Source organism: Panthera leo, chromosome A2 (genome assembly GCF_018350215.1).
Source record: "Panthera leo isolate Ple1 chromosome A2, P.leo_Ple1_pat1.1, whole genome shotgun sequence".
Taxonomy (NCBI): Eukaryota; Metazoa; Chordata; class Mammalia; order Carnivora; family Felidae; genus Panthera; species Panthera leo.
The window spans coordinates 167,721,840-167,748,804 of record NC_056680.1 but is presented as its reverse complement, the minus strand read 5'-3'; the positions used below and the strand labels follow the sequence as shown (position 1 = coordinate 167,748,804).

Sequence of the window (26,965 nt, the reverse complement as noted above, 5' to 3'; positions counted from 1 at the left end):
CTGATTATTTGTGTCTGTTCTATTTACCTATGTTCTCCACTCTGACAGTGCAGTCACTCATTCATCCCACAAATATTTAATGATTCTCTGCAATGTGCTGGGCAATATAACTGTGCCTTTTGTTCCTGTTTTTTATACACAGTGAATTCCAACTTATCGAAACACTTGGGAGCTCATATGACTCTTCATTTGTCTTATCTAGATCCAGAGTAAAAGGATAAAGCCTTTGCATCTGTTCTCTTGTGAACGCTCTTTCTAATATTTAAGGTTTCCTTCTTGTTGGCTGAACTCCCTTGGTGGGCAAGGGGGAGTCCAGGGCCCTGGGTCAAAGTTGGGTGTGAGAATGGGTCTGGACATCACTCTAAGAGCAGCTGGGAATCATGCAGAATGTAAGTCAGTATTCATGACGAGATGGACTGAGGATCATGGAGCCTCTCGGAAACAAGCATTTACTCAGAAGGCCCCAAATGGGGATGTGCGGTCTCTCAGGGGCTGAGGCAGAGGGTCTAACTTGGGACCCCCAGGGAAGAAAGCTGGATTGGGAGGTAGGACCTGGGAAGACCCTGGAACCTGGGGACAAAAGCACCTGTGTAGACCCTCTGTGCGGTTCTTGAAACCACTTAGCTGGTTTTAGCCACTTCTAGTGAAAATAAATTTAAACTTGCATCAAAGATGGAAAACTCCACACAGTCTTTCAGGGTTCATGTTCTAAACATTAATTTTTATTCTTCAGTTCTGTCCACATAGGTGGTGTTACAGGAGTTTGGGTGCACCCAGAAGAAACCCCAAAAGTTGTCATCCTGCAGACACCCCTGATTTTCTTGTGATTTGCCTCATTCTCTTAAAAGTCGGCTGTGTGAAAGTTTCCTGTCTGCTAAGCACTGCACGCTGCACGTAATCACGGTTCTCAGTTGCTGCTACCTGGCTGTTCTGTGCTTTGTTCTGTGAGACTTCCCCAGTGCTGCCTTCCACTGAGGTCTCTAGCTGGCCCTGGGGTCTGCTCTGCTTTGCAAAGGCCTTAGCAGAGGCAATTTGCAAATGACCAAATTAACCCTTCTTAAATGATTAAAAACATAAGATGGGGAAAACCTAAACCAGCTTTAAGCAAAGTAATATAAATTGAAATGTGTATATTCCTCTTTTTTTCTCTTATTCCTTTTTTTTTAGTGAACACATAAAAATTTTTTAATTCATACCTATCTCAATGTCCAGCTCATGCATTGTGTCCTGTTCCTCGTGGGTGGGGCCCTTCTCTCACTCATCCTGTACCCAAAGCACCTTGCTCAGTGTCTGGTTCCAATTAAGTGCTCGGTAATGGGTTGAGCAGAATGAATTAAATTAACCAGTAATACCACAAGTTCAGCAAGAAATAAAAATCTTACATAAGAAATTGGGGGTAAAAACTTCCCACTACAAATCACCCAAAAATACTAAGTAAGGTATAACAATGCTGCTTTAAAATGCACAGCTGAGATTTCAAGAAAGTAAAAAAAAAAATCTCAATAAAAGAGCTGAGAACAGGTGCCAGGCAACAGGGGCGGCTGGTTCCCAGGGCAACTGCTGGGTCATCATGAAGAGCTGGGATGAACGGCTTCCCAGTGCAGATGGTGGTGGGCGGCTGGAGTTGAGAGCTAGACCAAAAATCAGACCACGGAGGTGACAAAGAAAATTTTCTTACCCGCATTTGCTTTCCAGGAGGAAAATCTAAAAATCTGTCACCACAGGTGTGTCCCCCCGAAAGCTGGGTTTTCCCATTTGTGTCTTCTGCCTGGTACAGAAACCCTAAGCTGGGACATTCATGTAAAGTGTCCTGAACTGGACGCAGCGGGGGTGCCTGGCTCTGGTACACAGGTGCTTCTGGAAGGAAGCATCTTCACCCAGGCCTCAAGTGCCCACAGACCAAGTCCGAGGACAAGCTTGTCTCCCCAGTGCACAAACTACACAAAGAAGGAGCCACTGTGTGTGCAAGTCCGCAGGTACCAAAGTGAGGCTACATCCTCAAAGCTTCAAATAATGAAGTGAGCAGGCATGAGTGCATTTGAAATGTTTTTGAAAAAGTGGAAATTAAAAATATAAACCTGAAACAAGATGCTGTAGCCAGACCTTATCTGGGAAAAAATCGACCTAAAAATAAAAGTCAGGAAGATATATTACATAGGAGCTCAGAGGCAGGCTCTGCAGTGAGGAGTGTGGGCACCAGGGATGCAGCACCGGATGCGGTAGGGAGAGGGAACCACTCGGGAGGACAGCTGGTCAGTCTGACGGCAGGCCTGGCAGGAGGACATGCCATGGCTAACAGCCCGGGTGATGCACCAGTTCTCCAATGCGGAGAGCAGGATCACCCCAAATACAGAGAGAAGGCCACGGCCAGGCAATGGTGCCGATGCCAGAAAATGCCAGAGACCAAGAACAGACGGCCCCCTGCATGCACAAGAGCAGCAGGACAGACAGCAGGTGCCTTCCAAGGGCCTGGAGAAGATGACCGTCCACTCAGACTGTGCTGAAGCTGAACTTCCACCCAAAAATGAAAGGGAAGGAGACATCTCAGAAAAACAAACCAACAGGATCCACAACCAGGAAACCCTCATTAAAAATGCCCAAGGAATGTGCTTCAGGGGAGACTATGAAGCCAGAAAGAACTGAGAATCAAGAAATAATGTAAGCATAAATAGATAGATAGATAGATAGATAGATAGATAGATAGATAAGGAAGCCTAGCAAAGACTTGACTATTTAAAGCAACAGTAGGGACGTCTGGGGGGCTCAGTTGGTTAAGCGTCTGACTTTGGCTCAGGTCATGATCTCACAGCTCGTGGGTTCGTGTTCCGCATTGGGCTCTGTGCTGACAGCTCAGAGCCTGGAACCTGTTTCAGATTCTGTGTCTCCTCTCTCTCTGCCCCTCCCCTGCTCACGCTCTGTCTCTCTCTCTCTGTCAAAAATAAAATTAAAAACATAAAAAAAAATTTTAAGCAATGGTAAAATTAGGCAGAAGGCACTAAAAAACAAGGTAAAGTAAATACTGGACAGCAAATAACACAGTTGACGGGGAGATAAAAGTTACATGCAGCACGTGCACAGAATAAAACTAAAACATCAGAGCAATAGCACGAGGTACTGATCACATGCACACACCCTGCGAGGGCATCATGGGGGTCAGCACCCCAGCATAAGCAAAGTGGTTACCTGGGGCATCCCCGGGGTCTGACTCAGTTGTCGTCCTGGTTTTGGTGATTGTTGGTAGGTATGTTATAGATGTATTATATTATAGATGTATTATATGTATATAACATATAACGTATATTATAGATATATAGATGTATTATATTAATATGTATGTAACATATTACATGTTATGTATATATTAGATATTATATGATATGTATACATTATATTGTTTTCTATGCTTTTGGTAGGTTTAAAATATTGCATTTTCCGTTATTTAATGTGAACTCTGACCACAAAACAAAATCACCAGTCCTATTTATAATCCCTCACTCAGTACAGAGAATAGAAAATGGACAAAGACTTAAAATTAGAGTTTTCAAAGACACTTTCAGAATGCCAGCATGCCCTCGCCTCTCTTCTTGAGCTAAAAAGAATGCCAACAGTGTCATCACAGGTGCAGACTCCTTAAAGTCTACAACGGGGATCTTGGTTTGCGTCTTAAGGTTCAACAAGGAAAAATCCTCCTGATATCAGATAATACATTAGCTTGCCAGGTCGAACTTCAAGCTAACCTTGATTGCCTGAACTATTTGAGAGGCTAGACTAATTTATTTCATTTTCTCATTAAATCTTAACTAGAAACTCATTTTTCCAAATATTATAGTTTACTTCTGAAATATGTCATTACTCAGTATTGAGCCTGCAATAACAAGGGTAACAGAGAGGGAAAACCCTTGCTGAAGTCATCACCTTGATGTTAAGAACAACACAGGGGATGGGTGGTGGGTGCAGGCCAGCCTACAGGGGTCCGCTGGCCTGCGGCGGTGGCCGAGCCCCGTGAAGCTGCAGGAGCAAAGGCCTCATCGGGCCACCCCTCCTGCCCCAGCCTGCACCTGAGTTAGCTCAATGACCCCAGGGTGAGGGCTCTTCTCAGTGTGTCCCTGGTGGGCACAACCCCTCTCTACAGTTTAGAACTAAGCTGGTGTGAACCGGGCTATGGAGAAATCAGGGCCAGTGCAGAATGTCCCATGGTCCCCACTCCCAGGGCCCAGGGCAGTGTAAACCCAGTTAGGTCAGAACACATTTGCAAAACCAGCCAGTTCCTGTGGTTGCTGGGGCTCTCTCACAGGAAGCACCCCTCCAAACCCCTCTGGTCTCAGCAGCAGAACAGTGATCAGACAGTGAAGCTGGGAACCCCTTCAGGTCAGTCTTCTCCTTGCTCCATACAAAGTCATCCACGATGAATTTTAAGGAAAAAGGTGGGCATTTAAAGAGGTGAATAAAACGTCTGGGTTCAGAACGGAGGTGGGCTTGGGCACCTGAGTGGCTCAGTCGGGTAAGCATATGACTTCGGCTCAGGTCAGGATCTCATGGTTCATGGGTTCAAGCCCCGCGTCAGGCTCTGCTAACAGCTCGGAGCCTGGAACTTGCTTCAGATTCTGTCTTCCTCTCCCTCTGCCCCTTCCCCACTCGGACTCTATCTCTGTCTCTCAAAAATGAATAAGCGTTAAGAAGAATGGAGGTGGGCTGTGAAGTGACACTGTCTCTCATGTGCCCGGCCATCAGCAGCCAAGAGCCCTGCATGAAAGGAAGCATGTGGCCGGATGTGGGAACCTATGCTTTGTCCACTGCTGGCCACCAAAAGCTCGCATGTGTGTTTTTCTTTCTTTGCAGATTGCATTTTACGTTCTGGTGAAAGCCATTTACACGCTGGGCTACAGTGTCTCCCTGATTTCCCTGACAACCGGAAGCATAATTCTTTGCCTCTTCAGGTAAGTATCAGAAATGAGCAGTTCTGCAGTAAGAGACCAGAAATTGTCCATTTAAGCCGTCTAGGCCCATCAGAGGAGGACAGAAGGTCACTGCCTCCAAGCCCTCTCTCTGTGTGTTAAATCAGTAAAACTCCCTCGGGGAATGCTTGTGTGAAATATGATGCTAATATTTACATTTTTATTTAACTATTCTGCATTTCTTATATAAAGAGATAATACTGCCTTTGGACAAGAATTCAGTTCAACTGCTGTTTACTGAATGTTAGCCATCGTGCAAATCTTTTGAAAATATAGAAGCAATGTGATCTCGCCCCTGCTACTCAGAAAGCAGCTACATTTGGGGCATCAGTGCTTTATTAAGAGACACTACACTGTGGTCAAGAATATGAAAGCAGGGGTCAGACTGCCTGGGTTCAAATCCTGGGTCAGTCTCTTAGTAGCTGTATGACCTTGGACAAATTACTTAACTTGTCTATGACCTGTAAAGTGTGGGTGCTAGTGAAGCTCTGTGGCATGCAGTCAGCACTCTAAATTTTGCGTTATTCATATGCTGGTGAGGTTAGAGTTCCCCCCGACCTGAACCGCTGGTAGGTCTTTTCAGTAACTAACAACATACACTGTATACAGCTGGTTGGTCAGGGTTAGAGTTAGAGGCTTTGGTTTCAGAACAGAAACTTCTGGCTTGAAAAGCTTGAGTATCACTAGCACTAAATAAACTGGATGATATCCCACTTATTTTAACAAGGATTTAATCTTATTTATCTTCACACAAATTAGTTCAAACGTTGGCCAGTATTCAGATAAAATCAAAGATAAAACAAATGGAATATTTTAGAAACTAACAGACAGCCCATTAGGAGATCCATACTTGGAAGTAAACAAGTGAAAACTGATGAAGAACGCAGTTGAGAATCCCTTCAAATGTAATAAAGTCGTTTATTTTTTTCAGGCATCTCAAACATATCTAGAGGGTAGTAATTCTCAGAAAGAGTACGTCAGTACCTTTAATCCAGAACCGTGTGGGGTAGTCACCATCATATTCTAGTTCTGAAAAGAAAAGGAACAACTCTGGTGCAACATTGATATCTGTTCTATCTTTCGTATTTTATTATGTATTTTTAAATCTTCAAATGGTTAAAGATTAAAGAAAAAGAAAGGAAAAATGTAGGGAGGTAAGCTGGTGACTCGATAAGGGTAACTTGAACTAGAGGAATTTCAGCTTATGTTTAAAGAGTTCCCATGTTGAACAATCCGTATCCGTGGCATTGGCGATTTCTCTCAGATTTGTGATACATGACATACTGAATTAGCCAGCCTAATGGCATTTTGGAAGTTTTGCAAATGTGGATGTGGGTCCTTAAGAGAATCTCAGATGGCATCATGAGTATCAAACAGACTTTTATACATGGACCTCGTTAGTCACCCACTGGTGACACTTGGTTAGGAAAGGACATGTCTGCTTCGGTGTCATTCTGCTGCTGGTTCGGAGTGTCACGGCCGCCAGGAAAAGTGTCCAGAGCTGATGTGCAAGCCCTCAGGTCCGCCTCCACCTTGGGCCACAGAGGCGCTTACGCTGCTGCCTCCATCTGTCAGCTGTGCTTATGTGTCCCATGCCACAAGTGTCGATTTCAAACTCCCGACTGTAAAAATAACTCCATTTCCAACCCAGTAATACCACTCAGGAAACAGAATTACTTACAGTCGTGGAACACTTGCTGTTCATAGTGGCCTCGTAGCTAAGAAAGCATGAAGTAACCACGTTCTTCTTTTACACACACAGAAACGGCGTGACGTATCTCCTACGCCAGGTCCAAAGTGCAGCATAGACTTGAACAACAAACACACGACCTAGTTTTGCGTGGGATTCGCTGGGTGGTCGTCGCAGCCACCATCTTTGAGTGCGTGTGAGGTCCAGGCACTTGACAAAGCAGCTCCAATCCCAAGAGCCCAGGAGTAACCGCGCCGGTTGCTAACACAGACCACACCACACACTCTATAGGTGTTTATTAACTCAGTCCTTACGTTAGCTCAGGCAGGGAAGTGCCACTGCTGTCCCCGTCCTACCCGCGAGAGGAGGGCAGCCCACAGAGGTGCCGAGCACCCAGCTTGCAGAACTGGACAGATGCGCCACCGCCCGCCCCTCCCTCCACCCTCGGGAGTTGTTGGGGTTCCGTTCTAGCCGCTGAGCCTTAGCGGGCTCCAGCGCGGCTTCTCTGGAGGCCACGGTCTCCGCTCCACCCTTCATCCAGTGCAGATCCATACTCGGAAGTGAAATGTTACACTGAGCGCTGAGGGGTAAAGGACTCAGCTAAGAAACTCAGCAAATGTGATTTATTTGGATTTAGTGTGTGTTCATCTCTGAGTGACAGCGATAAACCCCCCACTGCACTCAGGGGAAAGTCATGGGTGAGAGAGAGAAGGAGATAAAAGAAGAGGAGAGGAGAGGAGAGGAGAGGAGAGGAGAGGAGAGGAGAGGAGAGGAGAGGAGAGGGGAAGGGAAGGAGAGGGAAGGAGAGAAGGGGGGGAGGGGAGGGGAAGGGAAGGGGAGGGGAGGGGGAGGGAATGAGAGGAGGGGAGGGGAAGGGAAAGGAAGGAAGGGGAAGGGAGGGGAGGGAAGGGAGGGGAAGAGGGGAAAGGAGGGGAGGGGAGGGGAAGGAAGGGGAGGGGAGGGAAGGGAAGGGAAGGGAAGGGAAGGGAAGGGAAGGGAAGGGAAGGGAAGAGAGAACGGTGGTTTGAGAGATGAGTGAATGCAGCCAGCCCGAGGGGCAGTGGGCACAGGACAACGTGGGGCAAAGGGGCCGCTTTTCAGGAGATCTGTTCCCGCGAGGAGCAGGCTTTCACACGCATTACCTATTTCTTTTAATTTGTTGAATATTTTTATTAATTTTTCCCTTTAAGATTGTTATACATTCTGTTCTTCTTCTAGGCATCACCCCAAAATTGCAACACGCATCCTTGTCTCCTAGGAGTTAACCTTCAATTGCTATTTTTACCACTTCCCCATCAATTCGAGACTTTACAACATTTTAATTCCACTTACCCCCACCCATGCCTTTTGTGTTTTGTGCTGTATTTTAATCCGACGTCTATTTTAAGGCCATAGGTCATTATAGTTGCCGCCATTTAGAGTCAGTATCTATTTAGAGACGTCTTCATCTTCCCCGAGTTCCTTCCTGTATTTCGTGTCCCCACCTGGGGTCCTTCCCCTTCTGCCTGACGACCCCCTTCAGTATCTGTCAGCACAGGCCTGCCAGCAATGACTCCTCATGGTTTTTGATTGCCTGAGATCGCCTTAATTTTGCCTTCATTTGAGAATATTTTCAAGAGTGTTGAATTCCTTATCGGCAACTATTTTCTGTCATCACATTAAACATGAGCCTCGTTTTTCTTTTTAAAGTCAGCTGCCAGTCTCACTGCTGCTGCACTGAAGGGATGCGTCGTTTTCCCCGGACGCCTCGAGGGTTTTGTTTGGTCTCGGGTTTTCAGCAGCTGCACCATCATGGGACTTAATGCAGTTTCCTTGGTATTTCTCCTTCTCGGGGTTAATAACATTCCTTTAATCTGTTACTGGGTTTTACTAGTTTCCCAAAATTCTTACCTAGTATTCTTTAAATATTGCTTCTTCCTTTTTTGTCTCCTGTTTCTTCCCAAACCGTATTGTCATGGGTTCGGGGTTTTCACCATTTTCCCTTATATTTCCTACACTTTTTCTGTGCTTTCCCTCATTTTGTCTGTGCTTTAATCTGTACTTACTCCACTGATATGTTTTCTAATTCAGAGTATTCTCATGTACTACGTCTGATCTAACATCAGACTCAGCTATTTGTTCATTTCAGGGTTCTTTCTGAGTTTTCAGTGTTCCATTTGATTGTTATAATCAATTCCGTTCTTTAATACAATTCTCTACCTCTTCATCAGTTTTTTTGACTATGTAAATCTGAGCAAGACAGTGCATGTCTTAAAATGCCAGTATCTGAATCTCCTTCTATTCCCTGGGGGTTTTGTTGAATTTGATCATTAGCTCCTGTTCCCGGCACGCCTTGTAATTCATTTTTGAAATTACAAATAATTAAATTGTAGAGGCTTTGGGTGATATCTTGCTACAGAGAGGATTTAATTTTTCTAGCAAGATGGGCAGATCACCCTGAGCCACTCGGGGGTTGAGCTGATTTGAGACCATGTCTCAAGCTTTGGGAAGTCTGTTGTTTCTGGTTTGTCATAGTTCCTAGACCATAGCTCTTCCGGGGTTTCTAATTAAAGCCCAGGAGCACCTCTGTTCCTGCAGACCCTGAATCCCAGTAGCCGTTGCTCAGTGCGAGGGATTGCTAACATTTCTTCCCAGCCTTACTTCCTTAGCCACTGCTTTGGCCTCATCCCTTGGCCTCTCACCCAGCCCGGCACACCTTGTGTGGGTAGCTGCCTCACATGAGGAGACCCGAGGCGGAGGGAGGACGTAGGGTGCATCTCGGTGTCTCCCTTCTCACCTGGGTCTTGGCCCTCTAGGTCCTGGCCACTCTGGCCACAATCCTGAGTCCTCAGGTGGCTTTCTGAAATCACACTGACCCCCTGGGGGGAGGTGGTCAGATAAGCTGCTTCTTTCCAGCCTCTCGTGCAAGACTTCTGTGGTGTGTTTTCTAATGTCCTTCAAAAAATGGCACCTTTACTTAACCCTAAAGATCTAGTAGTGACTGTGGGAGCGCGCTTGTGTGAAGCTTGCTTCCTGAGGGCTCTGAATTAAAAGTCCACGGCAAATCAAATGCCCAAACAAGTGTTCTCCAGAGCAGAATTTAAGTGGTACAAGAGAATTAGAAACAAAATGTTCCGAGCACTTTTTAGAGAAGCAAGGTATCATTAAAGTTGAGTTCCAAGGCAGCACTGCTATGGGCCTCGCAGGAAATTGGCTGTGAGGAGGTGGGGTCTTGGCGGCTGGAAGGGGGCACACGCCATTGCAGGCTCCGGACTCAGCACCGTTTGCTTTACAGTGTTATCCTGAAATCCTATTTCACAACCCCAGCCTAAGGAGCTCATCAAAAATAAAGGAAAAGCTTGATGTAGAAAAATAGTTACCATAATGCAAAACTGAAAACATCCCAAATATACAGTAAGGAACAGTAACTTCCATACAAAAAGAAGAAAACCTTAAGATTAAAGCCACATAGGTAATTGTTAATGTGTTCACAACATCCGAGTTTGATTATCTAACCCTCCCCCCACCCATCCCTGCCTCCCACCCCTCATCCCTGCCTCCCCCACCCCTCATCCCTGCCTCCCCCACCCCTCATCCCTGCCTCTCCCACTCTTCATCCCTGCCTCTCCCACCCCTCATCCCTGCCTCTCCCACCCCTCATCCCTGCCTCTCCCACCCCTCATCCCTGCCTCCCCCACCCCTCATCCCTGCCTCCCCCACCCCTCATCCCTGCCTCTCCCACTCTTCATCCCTGCCTCTCCCACCCCTCATCCCTGCCTCTCCCACCCCTCATCCCTGCCTCTCCCACCCCTCATCCCTGCCTCTCCCACCCCTCATCCCTGCCTCCCCCACCCTCATCCCTGCCTTCCCCACCACAGGAAGCTGCATTGTACCCGGAACTACATCCACCTGAACCTGTTCCTCTCCTTCATCCTAAGAGCCATCTCAGTGTTGGTCAAGGACGATATTCTGTACTCCAGCTCAGGCACGCTGCACTGCCCTGACCAGCCATCCTCCTGGGTAAGGCTATCCCTGTGAGCAGGATCCTGTCACTGAGGGGAGGGTGGCCTTTGTGAACGGCCCCAGAGCCCTTGCCTCCTTACTGCCCCACCCCTTTGTCTCTGTCCCCAGCTCACGCTGTGATGAAGTCCCATAGCCAGCACACAGGGGTCTCTGAGGCACTGGTGAGGGCAAGGGGTCAGGCCCGAGAAGCGCAGGGGCCCGGCCAAGAGGCTGGGGCTCAGAGCAGGTCCAGGTGGGCAGGTGAGACAAAGGCACACTCACCTTTGTCTCACCTGCAATGACAAAGGCACCCGCAATGTCCCAGGCACCTCCAGAGGCTGGAGGTCACGGGCCTTGAGCACTGAAGCCCAGGCAGAGGCAGAACAACACAAGGGCACTGCCTCCAGTGATCAGCAGCCGCTCTGGGCTAGAAAACCTGATGCAGATGCACAACGCCATTATTTTCACCCCAAATCTCCCAGATTATGAGCATAGATGCTTCCATGGGTTGCTGGGAGGAAGTCGCCTGTGTGGTGAATGAACTCCCTCCTGCAGCACTTGCTAGGAGCCCAGTGCGCATCTGTGAGTATGCCTGGGCCCAGCTCTTTGATACAAGGGAGGCCGTGCCAATGATTTCTAGAAATGCACACCACTGGTGCCGCTCTTCGCCCCTGGCTGTGTTCGTGGTGGGTGTTGGCGGGCCTTTAGTGCTTGGTGCATTTGCTGTGCCCTCCGATACGCAAGTCCCTCCACTGAGTTTCCTCTGCGGCCGCACAATGCAGTGTCCTCAGGGCCTTGGGCTCCGGTGCCTCAGTCTGGATTTGACCGCAGGCTCTGAGGCTGGCCCCTGTCTTCCTAAGGAGCCAGCATGCCGGCTCTCCTCGCGAGTTCCAAGCAGATGGACTCATCTGCGTGGCACTGTGGCTCTGGACTGAACAGGTTGGAATTAGTTGTAAGACAGTGAAGCCTTTTGTAACATCACAGAACATCAGCTGTTTCCGAGGCTGCAGGTGAACGTATTTCTGGGGATAATCAGCTCATAACACACTTGGACTGAGTTAATAAAAGGAGTTTGCTGTAATAATAAAATTAACACAAGATCCTTCACCTAGCAAACTCCCACCCCTGAGGGCACATCAGGGCCCCTGGGGCTCACGCCCCACCATGGGATCTCCCACGTAGGTGACAAGGGGTGAGCCCCAAAGCCAGTCCGGGCTCTCCTCTTGCTGAGAAACCTCCACTCTCTTCTCTGGGGGGCCTCAAGGCTCTGCTGGAAGAAGCCCTCCTTCCTCTGCTTCTTATTAAAGGACTGGGCCCTGGTGGGGCGTCCAGCCCGGGGCCGTGCTCCCAGACACATAGACAAGACCTGGTGGGCTCCTGAGGGGCAGGGGAGTGAGTGACGGGGACCGGAGGGAGCAAGTGCCCTGCCATTGCCCACCGCTCCCCGCCTGCCCCTACACTGGGAATCACAGACCCCTCCGCCATGCCCAACACTTGGGGCCTCGGCCAGCCATTTCTCGAGAGTCTTAGAGGACAAGGCTCTTTGCACGGACACCGAGGGTGAGTGCCCAGTGACCTTCCAGAGAGCAATTTGTGAATGAGGACACAGGCTGAGGGAAGCCCAGCAGCCGGGTGGACTCGATGGGGCCGCAGGCAGGGCTCAAGCCGCAGGGGCACAGCACGCTCTGGCATTAAAGATCCCCCAAGGATCCAGGTCTGAGGACTGAAGTGTGAGAAGGGGGGAGCGGGGACAGGGTCCCCCTGCCCAGTCCCCAGCTGCACCCCTCCAGCACGGTGCCACTGAGCTGTGTGCCAACAGAGGAAAGAAGGCAGGAGAGAAGGAGGACTGCGTCTTCCTTCTTATTGTGCCCAGAGAATTGGAGGTTTTGCGTAAGTTAGTCAGAGATGCAGTCAGCCCGCAGCATGAGGCACAGAAAAAACACCTTTTCTTACAGTTGCATTTGTGTGGACGTTTTTGTTCTCAGCTGGGTTTGATCAAACCAACATTATGCTCCCAGGACGAACCCAGGGCACATCTCCTCCACATAGGTCCAGGAGTCTGTTTCTCAAGACATTTGCAGGACCGGGAACCCGACAGAGTCTGTTTCCTTCCAAGAGAAGGCTTCTCCCTCCACCGGCCCCTCTCTGTACACACCCTGGACGTAACAGTGACCCCTGGGCTCAGTGTGTCTCCTCCTGGCTGCCGAGGGGGCTGGAACAGGCAGTCTATTCGCACTGAGACCAGAACAGATGGCATGTGTAGTTGACAAGGATTCTCAAAAACCCACCCTCGGGCTTTCCAAGGTGCTCCCTGAGAGCCTGAGTGCAGCCTGCCCCAGGGAGGGCTTGGGTCGGGACGTACATGGCAACTATGAGCTCTGCAATGAAGCCATAACATCTGAACAGGGATGCACCCAGCCCAGAGCTAAGTTCTGACCTGGCCGCTGCCTGCTGCCCCAGGGGGGGCTGAGGATAGGATGGGAGGCACAGACTCAGGCTGGAGGCTGAGCGTCTGCACGTCATGGAGGCTCCTGGGCCCCCCGAGTGGCTGTGCCAGTCCACGGCCCAGGTCAGAATGGCCGGGGTCAGGAGGAAGGGAGTGAGTGAGAGTGTGCACACGCACATGCATGCAAACATATACATGCATGCTCACAGAGGTACACACCTGCATGAACACAGGTACTGGTGTGCAGACACAGGTGCACACACACAGTCACAAGCATGGGTGCACCCACAGGGGGACTCACACACACAGGAACACACATGTACCTTCGGACTTTATTCTGTCCGCGTTCGGATCTGTGCTTGAAAGGACTGCTGGTCTGGGCTTTGCGTGGTGCGGTGGGAGCCCCACATCCTCTAGTGTGGCACTGCTGTGACACAGGACACGTGTGAAGCTGCACAAGGGGACATCACCACAGGCACACAGCTCTGTCGCTTGCCGTGCCAGGCCCACATATGCGCCAAGGGCCACGTTCACCCCGTAGCCCTCTGCTTCATGGTGTTTTCACACATTTAAATAGCCTCTTTTTTTGGTGTTTTTAACCAACAACTACAGATGCCATAAGTCTCCCAGGGACTAGGGACACGCCTTACATTTCTGCACGGTGAGGTGTGTTACTCACTCTTACCTTTGACAACCTGGACATGGGTTCAGCTTTTCCTGTTCTCTCCAGGGAGTTGGGCCTCGAGGCCAAGTGCCTTGTGTTCTATCATAAAGCCAAACAGGGGGCAGTGCCCCACCTCCAGTTCCCTACCACCCTACCACCCTACCACCGCCCAGCTCCGCACACACGGCCTCCTTCTCTGCACGGCTTTGCCTGGCGATTGTCTGGCCTCTGGAAAGGCATAGTCTAGTCTAGAGACAATGAACACCAGGTGGGTGCCTGGACGCTGACCCTCAGCAGGAGCCCCCGGCTTGCTCCCCTTGACTCCAGCCATGCACACTGGTGGGAGTCTCCGGGACCAGGGGACGGGCCTTGGCCCATGCACCTGTGTGTGTGTGTGTGTGTGTGTGTGTGTGTGTGTGTGTTGTCCGGGCTGCAGCGGGTCCCGGAGGCGGTCCTGCCATGCTCTCTGCCCTGAGGGATGCAGTTTGAAACCACCACCCAGGAAGGGGAGGTCAGCAGAGAGCTTGTCACTGCAGACCTCCTGTCCGTACATGATGGTCAAGGAACAAATGAGAAGAAAGGCAGAGACGGCGTTTTCGCTGTTTTACCAAGACAATGGAGTCAAGTTAAACAGGCTTTTCCTGCGTCTCTCTTCCTCAAGCGGCAGGACACCATGGCAACACTCCAAGTCCCCTGGTGTGTCACATCGAATGGTGGCACAATAGTGTAGCGTGTGGACGTGACCTTATTTCATCGTCCCACCAGTTACAAGCACCACAGACGTCAGTGCACACGTGTCTTCATGCACCGTGTTCTTCCCTCAGAAGGAAGTCACGAGGGACCGCGGACCAGAGGGCACGTGTATTTAAAAACTGAAACAAACATTGCCGCTTGGCTTTCCCAGAGGTCAATGACGTGCAGCTTTTCAGAGCTTTGCCGTCTGGTGGGCGCGGAACACGCACTTCTGTGGCACGAAGTCACAAGTTCACTTCGGTTAGTTTCCCTGCTCCCGTACTTGCGTCCCCACATGCGCCTCTCCGCTCACAGCACCCGGGTCATGACATTCTGTGGGTGGTTTCCACGTGCCAGCCCTGCTCCCGGCCCTGCGGGCATCTGGCCCTCAGCCTCAACTAGCCGCAACTACTCTCCGTGCAGCACCTTACAAAGATAAGCTGAGCCTTGCCCTACTTAGGAAAGAGAGACCGGAACAGGGTCAGGGTGGGAATACCGGAGAGAGTGCAGGGGCATCTTCAGTGGGCCACCTGGTTAACGCTCCCATCAGCCCCAGGCACCAGCTTGGAAGGGCTACCGTGAGTTTCCTGTAAGCACATCAGCCCCCAAATACACAGGTCAGCATGTCAGTATATCCACATACGCACACGTGTATCTACCTCACATGTGTGTCCACCTGCATATTCCTCTACAGAACATCCGCGTGTCTCGGTATATCCACATGTATGTGAGCATATCCACATCTATAGAGCCATACTCACGCATATATCAAATATACCCACACATACATATAAGCACGTGGAAGTATGCGTGCATCTCCGTCGCACCTGGATACATATGTATTCGGGAGGGGAGGCAGCAGAGATATAGAAGAATAGAAATGAAGTCCTGATCATTTTAGTACACTTGAACAAACTTACTGACTAAAAGCCTCAATTTCATATTTGCTCAAGAGGCTAAAACACCCGTACGTTCATGTGAAGGTCTGAGAGGTTAAAATACATTTATTTTATATGCTGTGTGGTTGTTCCCAGAGAACCTCTTTCAAAATGCCTGGGGACGTGAGGGCTTGCTGGATTCCCTTGTTTTGCCCTTTACTTTTCTGTCTCCTCTCAAGTGGGTGGTGAGGACGAGCGGGGCAGGTAGGTGAGCAGAGGGTGGGGGGGCAGGGGGCACAGGCGGGTGTGCTCACTGCCACAGTCCCACAGCTCGCTGCCTTCAGAGGCGTCTGTGGACATCTGCCTCCTGCCCGTGTTTCTCTTCCAGCAAGTTCTGGGTCCCAGGGCTGTGGACGCCAGGGGCCTCACTCTAACACTGCTGTGCTGGTGTCCTCAGCTCGTCACACAAACGTGTGCCTGCTTGTGCCCTGGAGCACTTCTGCCCACCGTGAGCTGTCTTACCATGGCCTGAACATGTTCTCTTGCTCTGTCCGTGACTTTCCAGGTCGGCTGCAAGCTGAGCCTGGTGCTTTTCCAGTACTGCATCATGGCGAACTTCTACTGGCTGCTGGTGGAGGGGCTGTACCTGCACACCCTCCTGGTGGCCATATTTTCCCCCGGCCGACGCTTCGTGGCCTATCTCCTAATCGGATGGGGTAAGGACTGTCCTCCCCGTGTGTGGCCGACACCCTGTCTCCCACCCAGCAACCCTCCGGGCCTCTGTTCCTGCCCCTCTCATCTATAAACGCAGACCTCTCAGTTCAGAAAACCCTTTCCTGCCCCTGTACGATGCTCTTCAGGTCCTATTAGGACGGGCTTTTCTCGGGTGACTAGGTTCCTGGAGACAACACCTGCATATTTCTGGGGATCAGGAACCTGGTTTGAAGCTATTCTAAGCTCCCACTCCTGGGGCTCCCCCAGTGGTGGGAAAGTCAGAAAGAAGGGCCTTGGAGGAGAAAGCCCTCTACCAGGAGGTCCCAATGACATGCCAGGTGGCAGGAGCCTCCACTAGTCGGGACTGGAAGGGCTGTGAAGCCACGAGACACCCACGTTCACAGCGAGGGTCACCTCTTGCGATCATTGCCACACTCCAGCCCACAGTGACCACACTCACGATGCACCATGACGCATTCCACCCAGAGAAGCTCCAGCTTTCAAACACATGTGTATCGCCACTGCTTTGTATGGCATGAGCATAAACTTCTGTGTGCTTCTGAAGCGTTTCCGCTTGATCTTTCCGTCAGAAAGCCCTTGTCCTTGCCGACTCTGGTGAAGGAGGGCGCACAGCTGCTAACTAGCGCGGGGTTGGGGGGAATCTGGTGTCTTTCTGCAGGCATCCCCACCATCTGCACAGGCGCATGGACCGCGGCCAGGCTCTCCTTAGAAGACACAGGGTGAGTGCTGTGTTCATACCTCTTGAGCTATGCTGGCTACTTGCTGGCATCGTTTTACGTCTTTGGAAACTAGAAAGCAGCTTATTATCTGCTTGGAAGGCAGGTTTGCGTTTGCAGTGGCAGCCACGCGGAGAGTAACGCGGCCATCATTTGAACATTTGAACATGGGGAAGACCTTGACCTTCACAAGGGAGGAATTGTTTGGGGCGGGAGTGTTTGGAGAAGATGCGTGTGAGGGATGGGAACTGAACCAGGTCCTGCGCGAAGCTGGGGTTGGGATAATGCAGGCAGAGAGGGGAGGAGCATCAGGTAGGAGAAGCAGTGTTCACAAAAGGGAACCAAGCAAAACGCAGGCGCTGTTTGCCCGGAGCCAAGTATGGAGAGGTGACCAGTTGAAGACCAGGTTGAAATGGCCAGCGGGAGTGCAGCTCTCTGAGATAGTTGTTCTCTAAAATGCAGCGTGAGCAGGGCCCAAAGTTCCTCTGTTTCACATACATAGTGAGCTGGATCATGGCCCCACACTCAGGTGCCACCAGCCCCCCCCCCCCCCATGAATGTTGTGCCTCATAAAGGGTTGTCAGGGTTTACCACTTATCTACTCCCGGTAACAAACCGCCCTGAAACTCAGTGGCTTACATAATCACGGTTTACATGGTGTGTTTCTGTGCACATGGCATTCTTCTGGCCTCAACCCGGCTTGCTCACACACCACGGGCACCTGCCGGGTTGGCCGAGAGCTGGCAAGTCTGAGGCAGCACCAGCCGGAAGGCTCCTTTCTATCCTGCAGGTTCCAAGAGCTCCACATCCTACTGCCAAAACCAGCTAAGATTCAGAGGCATGGATTGGTCTCTGCCCTTGCTGGGAGGGGCTGCAAAGCCCCACTGTGGGGGTGTGGGTAACAGACGGAATAATGGAGACACTTGCAAGCACCCCATCCTAGTTCCTACTGGGGACCACCCTTACGCTGAAGACCGAGAATGGAGACACCCTGCTAGACAGACACTCCTAGCTGTGCCTGCCTCAGTTGTTCCAGAGGCAATTTGACCCTTCATTCAAGATACAAATACAGGGGCGCCTGGGGGGCTTGAGTTGAGCATCTGACTTCGGCTCAGGTCGTGATCTCGCAGTTGGGGAGCTCGAGCCCCACGTTGGGCTCTGTGCCGACAGCTCAGAGCCTGGAGCCTGTTTCAGATTCTGTGTCTCCCTCTCTCTGTCACCCTTCCAATCATTATTTCTCTCTCTCTCTCTCTCAAAAATAAACTTAAGAAAGATACAAATACAAAACATTTGGGAGGTGAGAGGAAATTAATTTTCGGGAGAGAAACTTCCCTTTTCTGATGTTGGCTGGCATGAACACGAGCTACGCGTCAGGGGCGAGGCCACAGGCAGTGCACGGACCCTTGTGTGCTTGGTTTGTGGATGAATCAGAGGTAACATGATTTTCCTTCTCTCTTTTCAATAGTTGCTGGGATACCAATGACCACAGTGTTCCCTGGTGGGTTATACGAACACCAATTTTAATATCTATTATAGTAAGTAATTCCGGTATCGAAACATGAGTTATCCCTTGGGTTGCACATTTGGGCAGAGAAGGAGCCCCTTTCCCTGTACTGAATATAAATAGCCCTGTTCTACTCGGTCTTGGAGAACCACACACAAGTGGCCCGGCCCCTTCCCGCAGTCGCAGAGGTGGACTCGCCCCCCTTCAGGATGAGATCTCAGTGAGGGCGGGGGCAGCGGAGAGAGCTGCGCGTTCCCCTGTGGCGAAGGAGACCTGTGGGAGTCACAGTCACCAGGTCACAATGTTAGGGCTCACTTGCTTTTCCCTTTAACATCTCACATCTCAAATTCACTTGTGAGACACGAGGCAGTCAAGAGACAAGGCTGCAACTTTGGGGGAGACCCAGGCTGGGCAGGGCTCCTGAGCTTCTGTGACAGGTGCCTGGAGCTCTGTCCCAGGCGAGGAGACAACCCAGGGGGGCTGACACATCCTGGCCACACCCACCTCACATACCACATGTTGTCTCTATTTGTGCAGGTCAATTTTGTCCTTTTTGTTAGTATTATACGGATTTTACTCCAGAAGTTGACGTCCCCAGACGTCGGCGGCAATGACCAGTCACAGTATAGGTGAGTATGTGTGTGGGTCCAAGGGCTGAGCTGCCTGGAAACCGAGAGTGGGGAGGATGGGCATGTATGGAGAGCAGAGACACTAGGGTCCTGGGTCTGTGCACCAAGAAATGGCCCAGGTTCTCCCCCTTCAGGGGCAGGACTGTGCTCGTGGCTAATTCAGCAGTGTCTTCTCTAAGGGGGGGGGGGGGGGCGGTTGCCATGGTGCCATGGTTATTATTCGGGGCTAGCCTCCGTCTTTCATTTCTGCATGGATATCCTCTAGTGAGCTTGCTTACCGAAGCATTTGCCCACTTTTCCGTTTTGTAATCTGCCTGTTCTCCTTGGCCACACATTATTTGTGTTTTATGCTTAATTCTTCCTCCCCATCAGACCACGCGGTTCACGCTGGCCCCTAATGCCAGGCTTGGGCCTCATAGTAACTCACGTTTATTGGCTGAGTAATTACATGAAGATGGTAATCATCTTGGGGAAGAGAGCAGAGGCTAAGTGACTCACCCACAGTCATCCAGCTAATTAATGAGGGCCTGAAGACTATAAAAGAACGTAAAGATTCTTCTATAAATTTCTATCAAGAATTTATAAAGAAAAAGTAAAGCCCGCATCTCTGTTATAAAGTGGACACTGGTGTGGAGTGGTTGGTCCAGCCCGTGGGAGCCTCAGGATCAGGTAGACCAGGTCTGGAATCTCAGCCACCCAGAGCTGCGTGACCCTGGGCAGGTTATCTGACTAGTGGCCGGGGGTGGCCCCACGCAGTGTCTCCTTCCTCTCCACCCTTCAGACAACAGGAGTGGACCTAGAAGCCAGACAGGCAGCATCTCTCGTGGTCAGAGGCCCGGTGCTGGGTTTACATACCAGCCAGAGGCCTTGGGATGTGACTCCACTGCTCTCTGCCTCAGTTTCCTCATCTGTAAAGTGGAAATAATAGTAATTGTCACTAAGGTATGAAGATTAACTGAGTTAATATTTTAAAGACATTTAGTCCCCGGCACTAGTAAGTATTGTGGGGAAGTCTGGTAAACAGATACATCTGCTTGTGCCCCGGGGCACGTGAAATCCAAGGAACCGCTTGGTTCCTTCTGCCTGGCCCGTCAGAGGAGGCTGCATAAAAGGCCAGACCTAGAGATGGGATCCCACATCGAACCACGAAGGATAAACCTGGAGGTCCTGGAGCCCACCCACACTTGCAGCTCAGGGCTGGGACTGTTCTCGGTTGCCCTGGAAACTGAAATTTTGATTTGGGGACAGTCTGGTCTAGCTCCCCTGCTGACCTTTTCTGCGGGTTCTTTGGGAGTGTTCATTAGGTAGGTCTTAGAGATACTTGCTTGTATTTTACAAACAAAAATAAGTAGGGAGATAGAATCTGTTCTTTTTCCAGGATAGCAAAAAAGGCAGAGCATGTCTGTGACGCTGACCTGTGGTTGTATGTTGATGTCTCTTCTCTGTAACTATTGTTACAACAGTAGCAGTAACAGAACAGGACCAGCCTCGCTGGAAGTCCCTCCAGAGACAAGCATCATAGCAAGCTGCCAAGGTGCATAGTACAGGAGGGCGTTCAGACAGGCTCCCGTCTCACAGTGAACTGAAGGACACAGGCCCCCACACAGCCCCGCCTTCTGTCCACAGGCTAATGCTGAACCGAGGTGTTAAGGGCAGCAACCTTGTAAGGTTAGACGTCTGGGGCTGTGAAGGGGCAATTCTTGCTGATGGGCCATCCTCTGCGACGAGGCTTAGGTCATACCCCGGGCTTCTGGGGTTTGTGCAGATTGCATGAAATAAGAGACACCCTGCTTTTTGTAAATGCCACAGGACGTGGTATTTTGTTGTGAGGGAAATCAGAAGAGATGGAAACTTCCAGAACTTACATCCCAGGCTCTAGGTGCTAGCTTTGAAGCATGTGCCTCAAAAATACGTAAAGAAATTCATGACTTTTTCTAAGCATTGGGTAAGGTCAACGAACTAGAGAAGGTCGGGGGGAGGGGGGGCCTCCTCCCTCATCTCCCTCAGCATGAGGCTGCAGGGTGTTCATTAGGGCGTCTTGACCTGCACGCACATCACCAGGTGGCCTGACTGGCCTGGGGCCAAGACCCTCATTCTTGACCAGCCCCGACTTGACCCCAATGCTCCTGACACAGACCTTGTTGGAGCTGCAAGGGTCAAATTTGGCCACACGCTGGAACCAGCCAGAACTGCCAGGGCCAGTGCTGCCCACAGAGACCTGATTTAATAGGAGTGAGGAGGCTGGACTGAGCTGTTTGAATCCCTGCATGATGGTCACGTGCTGTGGTGAGAGTTCCCGGCTCAGAGCAGTGGTTCTCAAAGCAGGGTTCCCAGTCAGCAGCCGTGGCACCTCTGGGAATCTGATAGAAATGCGGATTCTCAGATGACACCCCAGACCTCAGAGCCGGCAGCCCGAAGGTGGAGCTGGCCCTCCGGGTGGCTCTGGTGCGGCTGAGGCTCCAGAAGCACTGGCTTGGAGACAGAGGCTGTATTCGCTCAGGGGATGGGGACGGGGACACAGACAACAGGTGCAGCTGTGGGGAGGGCAGAGCGAGCCCAGCGCGTGATGCAGTGAGCGGAAGATCTGCTTTCTGACCTGACCGGGGAGGGCGGGAATGTGACGGACAGAGGGTCTGCACGTGCTCCACAGAACGCGTGGGACCCAGAGCGTGGGTCGCCGCCCTGCTGCCACACGTTGCGCTCAGCTGCACCCCTGCTGAGTCTGCTCTTCTGATCCCAGAGTAAAACTCTGCCCTTCAGGTGCTGGTGATGGGCCCCGACCCCGGGGCACTAAGGCCCCTCAGGCCGGCGTCGCAGTTGGCGAACTCGTGGGACATCGTCTCAGAACTTGCCCGGGCGTGCTCGTTTTCCTCCCCACGTTGGCACACCCTGACCGTGGCGGGGGCGGGGGTGTCGCTTAAATCCGTGAGATACGAGGCCCAGACGGGGGAGGCCCTGGCCGTGGGCCTGCGTGCACGTGCCGGCACAGGCCTGAGCTCGCGCCCTTCTCTTCGGTGCAGGAGGCTGACCAAGTCCACTCTGCTGCTCATCCCCCTGTTTGGAGTGCACTATATGGTGTTTGCCGTGTTTCCTATCGGCATCTCCTCCAAATACCAGATACTGTTTGAACTGTGCATCGGATCGTTTCAGGTACACCTGGGAAGGGACCGTGCCCTCCCCCCAGCTTGGCGAGTGGCCTCTGACGACCCTTTCTCATTTTCAGGGCCTGGTGGTGGCGGTTCTCTACTGTTTTCTCAACAGTGAAGTACGTGCCCTGTCACAGCAGGTGACATTCAGCTTGTGCGGGATTTCCTCATGTGCCCCCCCCCCCCACCTGAACGAGGGTCCAGGTCTGCTGTCGGGCAGCCCCAGTGCCCCAGACGGCCACGGCCGCCTCCTTCTCTCCACACCAGCAGTGCCGGTCGCCCTGGCCTCCCCCGGCCCTGCTCGGGAAGGCTCTCCGGCTGGGTGGTTGGGAGGGACCCTGCCACTCTGCACGGTCGCCATCTTGCTCCTTGACCCTGGACATGGGGCCGAGTGGGGAGGGAGGGACACACAGATGAGAATCCTGCTCCCTGAGTTCGCAGCCCACATCTCATCAGAACGTCCATGCGTGAGCCCCTCTGAGCCCTGCTCTGCCCGCTGAATGCCATTTCCCACGTCCTTCCTGTCCTGCAGCTCTGTGTACCTGCTCACCACATGCCTCTCCCTTTCATCAGTTCAAACACCCTTCACCTCTGTCACTGGGCTCCCGAGTACCGACTCCCCACCCGATGTCAGGAAAATCCCCGGTTCCTTCTGTTTTGTCACCTCTCCTCCTGGAGCTCGCTGTTGGGGTGGCGCCTTCTGTCGGGGCCGACCCGGCCCGGGGGGGCCTCTCTCGAGGGCACCCGAGTTTACGTTTCCAAGCTCACACCCCGTGTGACCCCCACTTCCTCATTGCCTTGCCCCCGCCGCAGGTGCAGAGTGAGCTGAAGAGGAAGTGGCGGGGCTGGTGTCCGAGCCAGCCCTGCGGCCGGGACCACAGGTTCCACGGCTCGTCCGTCTCGAGGAACGGCTCGGAGAGTGCCCTGCAGCTCCGCCGGGGCTCCTGTGCCCCGTCCTTCCTGCAGACAGAGACCTCGGTCATCTAGCGTGCCACCACGCTGCAGACTCCCCAGAGCCCTCGGGCCTCCCCTGGAGCCAGCACCGTAGAGAAATCCTCCATAACATGATGGGGCTGGCCTCTGCTCACCCATCACGGGACTGGGTTACGCTGTAACTGGGTCTTAAGTCCAGTTAGTGTTAAACTCCAGCAGGTAGGTCATTTTGCCATGACGTCTGGCCATGTCGTCTGGCCAAATAGACCCATTTTCAAAGAGAACAGCGAGACAGAGCCGGCCCCTGACCAGAACTCGGGTCCAACTGTAATGGGAAGAAATCAAGGGGGTTTTCTTATCTCGATGCCAGTTCTGGGCAGGAGGCAGTGGCCTGACCTGGGGGCTGGGCCCTCCCTCTGCATGACCCCCACCACTGGCCGGTCCCCACTTGGGCAGCCCTCTTGTCTGCAGGACTCATGCACAGAAGCCCTTTGAGGATTTCTGTGAGACTCCGGCCAGTCCAGGTGGAACCTGCCCCTGCTGGGCGCCCCTGCTTTTCCCCTCCTGCCCCAGGGCCTCCTCTCCCTGCTTGTCCACCAGGACGGCCGGCCTGGCCCAAGGAAAGTGCAGAGACAGCTGTCAGACGATAGCAGGAGGGGTGGCACATCACCCCTCGAGGGCACCTGCGCTCTGTGAGGGGCCCTCAACCACTGAAACAGACTCTTCATGAGGCCACTTCAGGCCTCTTCCCCCAAGAGCAGTGAGAAGGCTGGGCTTGTGGGATCTGGTCATCGGGGCGACAGAGACACTAGGCATTTTATTTAGTGGGAGCAGAATCCTATTCTCCTCTTAATGAAAATCATCTTGAAGTCATTTCTGTTTAAATGGAGAATTAGTCTAACAAAATATAAAAATGTGTCGAGCGCTTCTGTCCAGAATTGACAAGCAGCAGTCCTAGCTTCCAGTTCCCTTGATGTCTACAGACTTGGAGGGAGGTCTGGGTGGCTGAGCAACCACAGAGGGAGCAGGAAGTCAGCGAGCGGACTGAGGCCACACTGTCCCGGCCCTAACCCTGCACACCCAATAGACGGGCGTTCTGCCCAAACCCCATCCGGCTGCTGCGCTCAGTTCCTCAACCCTTTTTATGATACCGTTGCCCCCCCAAAATGAGGCCACTAAGTCTTCTTCCTGAGGCACCACAGACCGAGGCCACAGGGCCAACGGCCTCGATGGCCGGTGCCAGGGAGTGGGGTGGGGCAGACGGGGGCGGGCCAGAGTGGAAGCCGCTAGTCTTGGGTCCCGCAGCTCAAGTTGGTGTGTGTAAAAGGCCTGGACAGACAGGGACGCAGAGCGGCTGTGTTCAGAGGCCACCTGGAGCCAGGGCCCCCACCTCAGATGATTTACTGTAACCGGGTCCACGTGACCAGCGGAGAGCCAGACCCAGGCTTATGTGGGGCCGCAGGCTATGCTCCGGGGTTAGACATGCACTGGCCATCCAGGGACCTTCTCCTCAGCCGGCATGGCCAAGGCCCAGTGAGGCGTCGACCGGTCTGTCCTGCCTGGGAACGGGAAGGGGGACGGGAAATTGAATATTTACTAACAGCAGGAGCTGGTGGGCTAAGAATCAACATGTGTCGTCTTAAATGTTGTCCATGTGTATGGAACACCCACAAGTCACGTGTGGAAACTTCAATAAAACCCCATTTCCTATCTGTAGGCTGGTAGACTCGCTCTGCAAGTCCTGTGGTCCTCGGGTCTCACACTGATGAGAGGTTGCACTTTTTAGCTGAGCACCATCACCTTCAGGGGAAATCCACACGTAAAGCGGAGCTCTGATAGAGGAGGGAAAGGAGAAGGCATTGGCACCTTCACGGCCGCTGGAAACAGCCACCCTTCCCCAAGGCACGTAGGCCGCCTTCCAGGACATCCTCCTTAGAGCATCCTGGTCCACGGTCATCATGACTTACGGTGGCCCCAGCAGCCCTGGGGGTGAGGGCCCTGCACACACACAGGAACCCGAGAACCTGCTGACTGGGGGCAGGGCCGACACACGTGTGCACGCACGTGTGCGCATCTGCACGCTGACCCCAAGCCTCACGTATGTCACAGGCAAATAAAACCTAGCTCTGGCACACTCCCTGCTCACCCAGACACCTCCCTTCAGGAGGACTGCCACACACTGCTAGAGCTCAGACCTGCAGGAGGCCAGACTAGAAGCAGGTGAGACGGACCAGCTTGGGAGAGGCGGCTCGGTGCCCGGCCGAGCCCCAGGCCTCCGGGTATCCGTATGTTGTGAGCTATTGGCGGATGGAAGGGTCCAGTCGCTGAGGGGAAGGACACCGGGGGAGAGGGCGGGGCTGAGTGTGCTTGGGGGCCGCCCCGAGGAAGATCCCGCCTCTCCAACGTGTGCGCGCTCCTTTCTAACCACGAAAGGCAGTTTTCAAGTGGCCTTTTTTCAGGCTACAGAAATTAAACGGAGGAGTTATGGAAGTTCAAATATTATAGGCAAATGTCACCTACAATGTGAAAAACCTCTGAATTCCGTCTCCCATCTGCCCCTCCCGCTTCTGGAGGTAAATATTATGAGTAATTGATATTGTTCCCGGTATTTTCCTCTGTTTATGCAAACCTCTGTCTCCCGCTCTCCTTTTCTTCTTGGTCGTCGTGGAAATAAGGTCATATTATTGTGTAGAAGCTTCTGCCACTTTCTTCTTTGGTTAAGACACATTGTGTGGATCTTGCCTGTGAACCTACAGTCGGGCCTTGTTTTTAACAACCGCATGCTGTTCCGTGGCACGGGGTGTATTGGTTTGTCCCGTCCACGCCCGCCGACGGACGTTTGGTGGTTTGGCGAGTGCTTGGACGTTTGCCCTCGTGCTCCCACAGCAAAAGCTCCCGGAAGAGGAAATGACGGGCGCAGGCACACAGTCAGCTCCGGGCAGCTGCAGTCCCTCTCGCCAAGGCTGTGGTCCCCACCCATGATCCCCAGCATCACGACATTTCCTCTCTTCCTGGCCCCCAATCTGCCTGCCTTGAGGCACGAGGGTTGTGAGCACTTCTTTGCTCCTGATTTAAGGCAGAGCCTCAGCCTGGCCCATTGACGTTGCGGTCAGATGGCCAGCTCCTTTTCCCTCCTGGTGGCCGCCCCACCTCAACACAGGTCTGCTGAAATTTTACAGATTAACTTCTTTAGTCCTGGGAAACGGGGACGAGACACAGCAGAGGCCGTGGGAGATTTGCGTCACGACCACCAGGTACTTGAAGAGGCACCGCTTGGCTTGTGGACCTTGCAAAAAGATGTAGGGCATCTTTTATACACAAAAGTGTTCTTTGGAAGATGGGAAGAAAGATGCCTCTTCCTTCATCCTCTCTAAAGGTTTCACAGGGAAAGTGGAGCGGGCAGAGGTGGCCGGCAGGTGATCTCCTCGCTCATGGAAACAGCCCCACCTCTGCCTGCCCAGGGGTGTCCCAGACGGAGCCCTGAGTGGCAGGTTGGAGCGTGAACACTGACCCCCAGAGCTAGCACAGGACCTCGTAAGATTTAGGATCATACATATCCTCTCATGTACTGAAGGTTGCAGGTAATGAAGCCAAAGAAACAGTCCACAAACCCAGTACACCTTAGAAACACGGCTTTTATGGCTTAACTAATTGTGAATCTGGAATATGCAAACTTTGTTATTTTCAAATCATAACATAAATAGAGTCATTTCAGACTTGAAAACACACTACACTGAAGCCCGCTACAAGGGGACTCATGCTTCTGCAGAGTTTTACCTAGTGTGGGTAGATTATGGTCTCCCCAATCGATTAACCTGCAGTGGAAACCCTGATCTGTCATTAGCTCTATGGAAGCTGGACGTGTGGAAGGCGCAGTCTCCGTAAACTTAACTCCAGTTTTGCATGTTTGCACGAAGCACACACACCGTGGGGACGGGATGCATTTCCATGCTGCC

The 26,965-nt window shown here is 52.1% G+C and overlaps 1 protein-coding gene across 1 annotated transcript in view; it reads left to right on the top strand.

Moving 5' to 3' along the window:
• The window catches only part of VIPR2 (vasoactive intestinal peptide receptor 2), a 70,089-nt gene extending 45,198 nt beyond the window's left edge, over positions 1 to 24,891 (top strand). The window contains exons 5-13 of the mRNA XM_042927281.1: positions 4,840 to 4,937; positions 10,503 to 10,644; positions 15,912 to 16,062; positions 16,740 to 16,800; positions 18,263 to 18,332; positions 18,839 to 18,930; positions 21,951 to 22,080; positions 22,154 to 22,195; positions 22,890 to 24,891. Coding sequence (XP_042783215.1) covers positions 4,840 to 4,937; positions 10,503 to 10,644; positions 15,912 to 16,062; positions 16,740 to 16,800; positions 18,263 to 18,332; positions 18,839 to 18,930; positions 21,951 to 22,080; positions 22,154 to 22,195; positions 22,890 to 23,063 — 960 coding nt within the window. The 3' untranslated portion in view covers positions 23,064 to 24,891. The remainder of the gene's footprint in view (positions 1 to 4,839; positions 4,938 to 10,502; positions 10,645 to 15,911; positions 16,063 to 16,739; positions 16,801 to 18,262; positions 18,333 to 18,838; positions 18,931 to 21,950; positions 22,081 to 22,153; positions 22,196 to 22,889) is intronic.
• Positions 24,892 to 26,965: the final 2,074 nt, after the last annotated feature.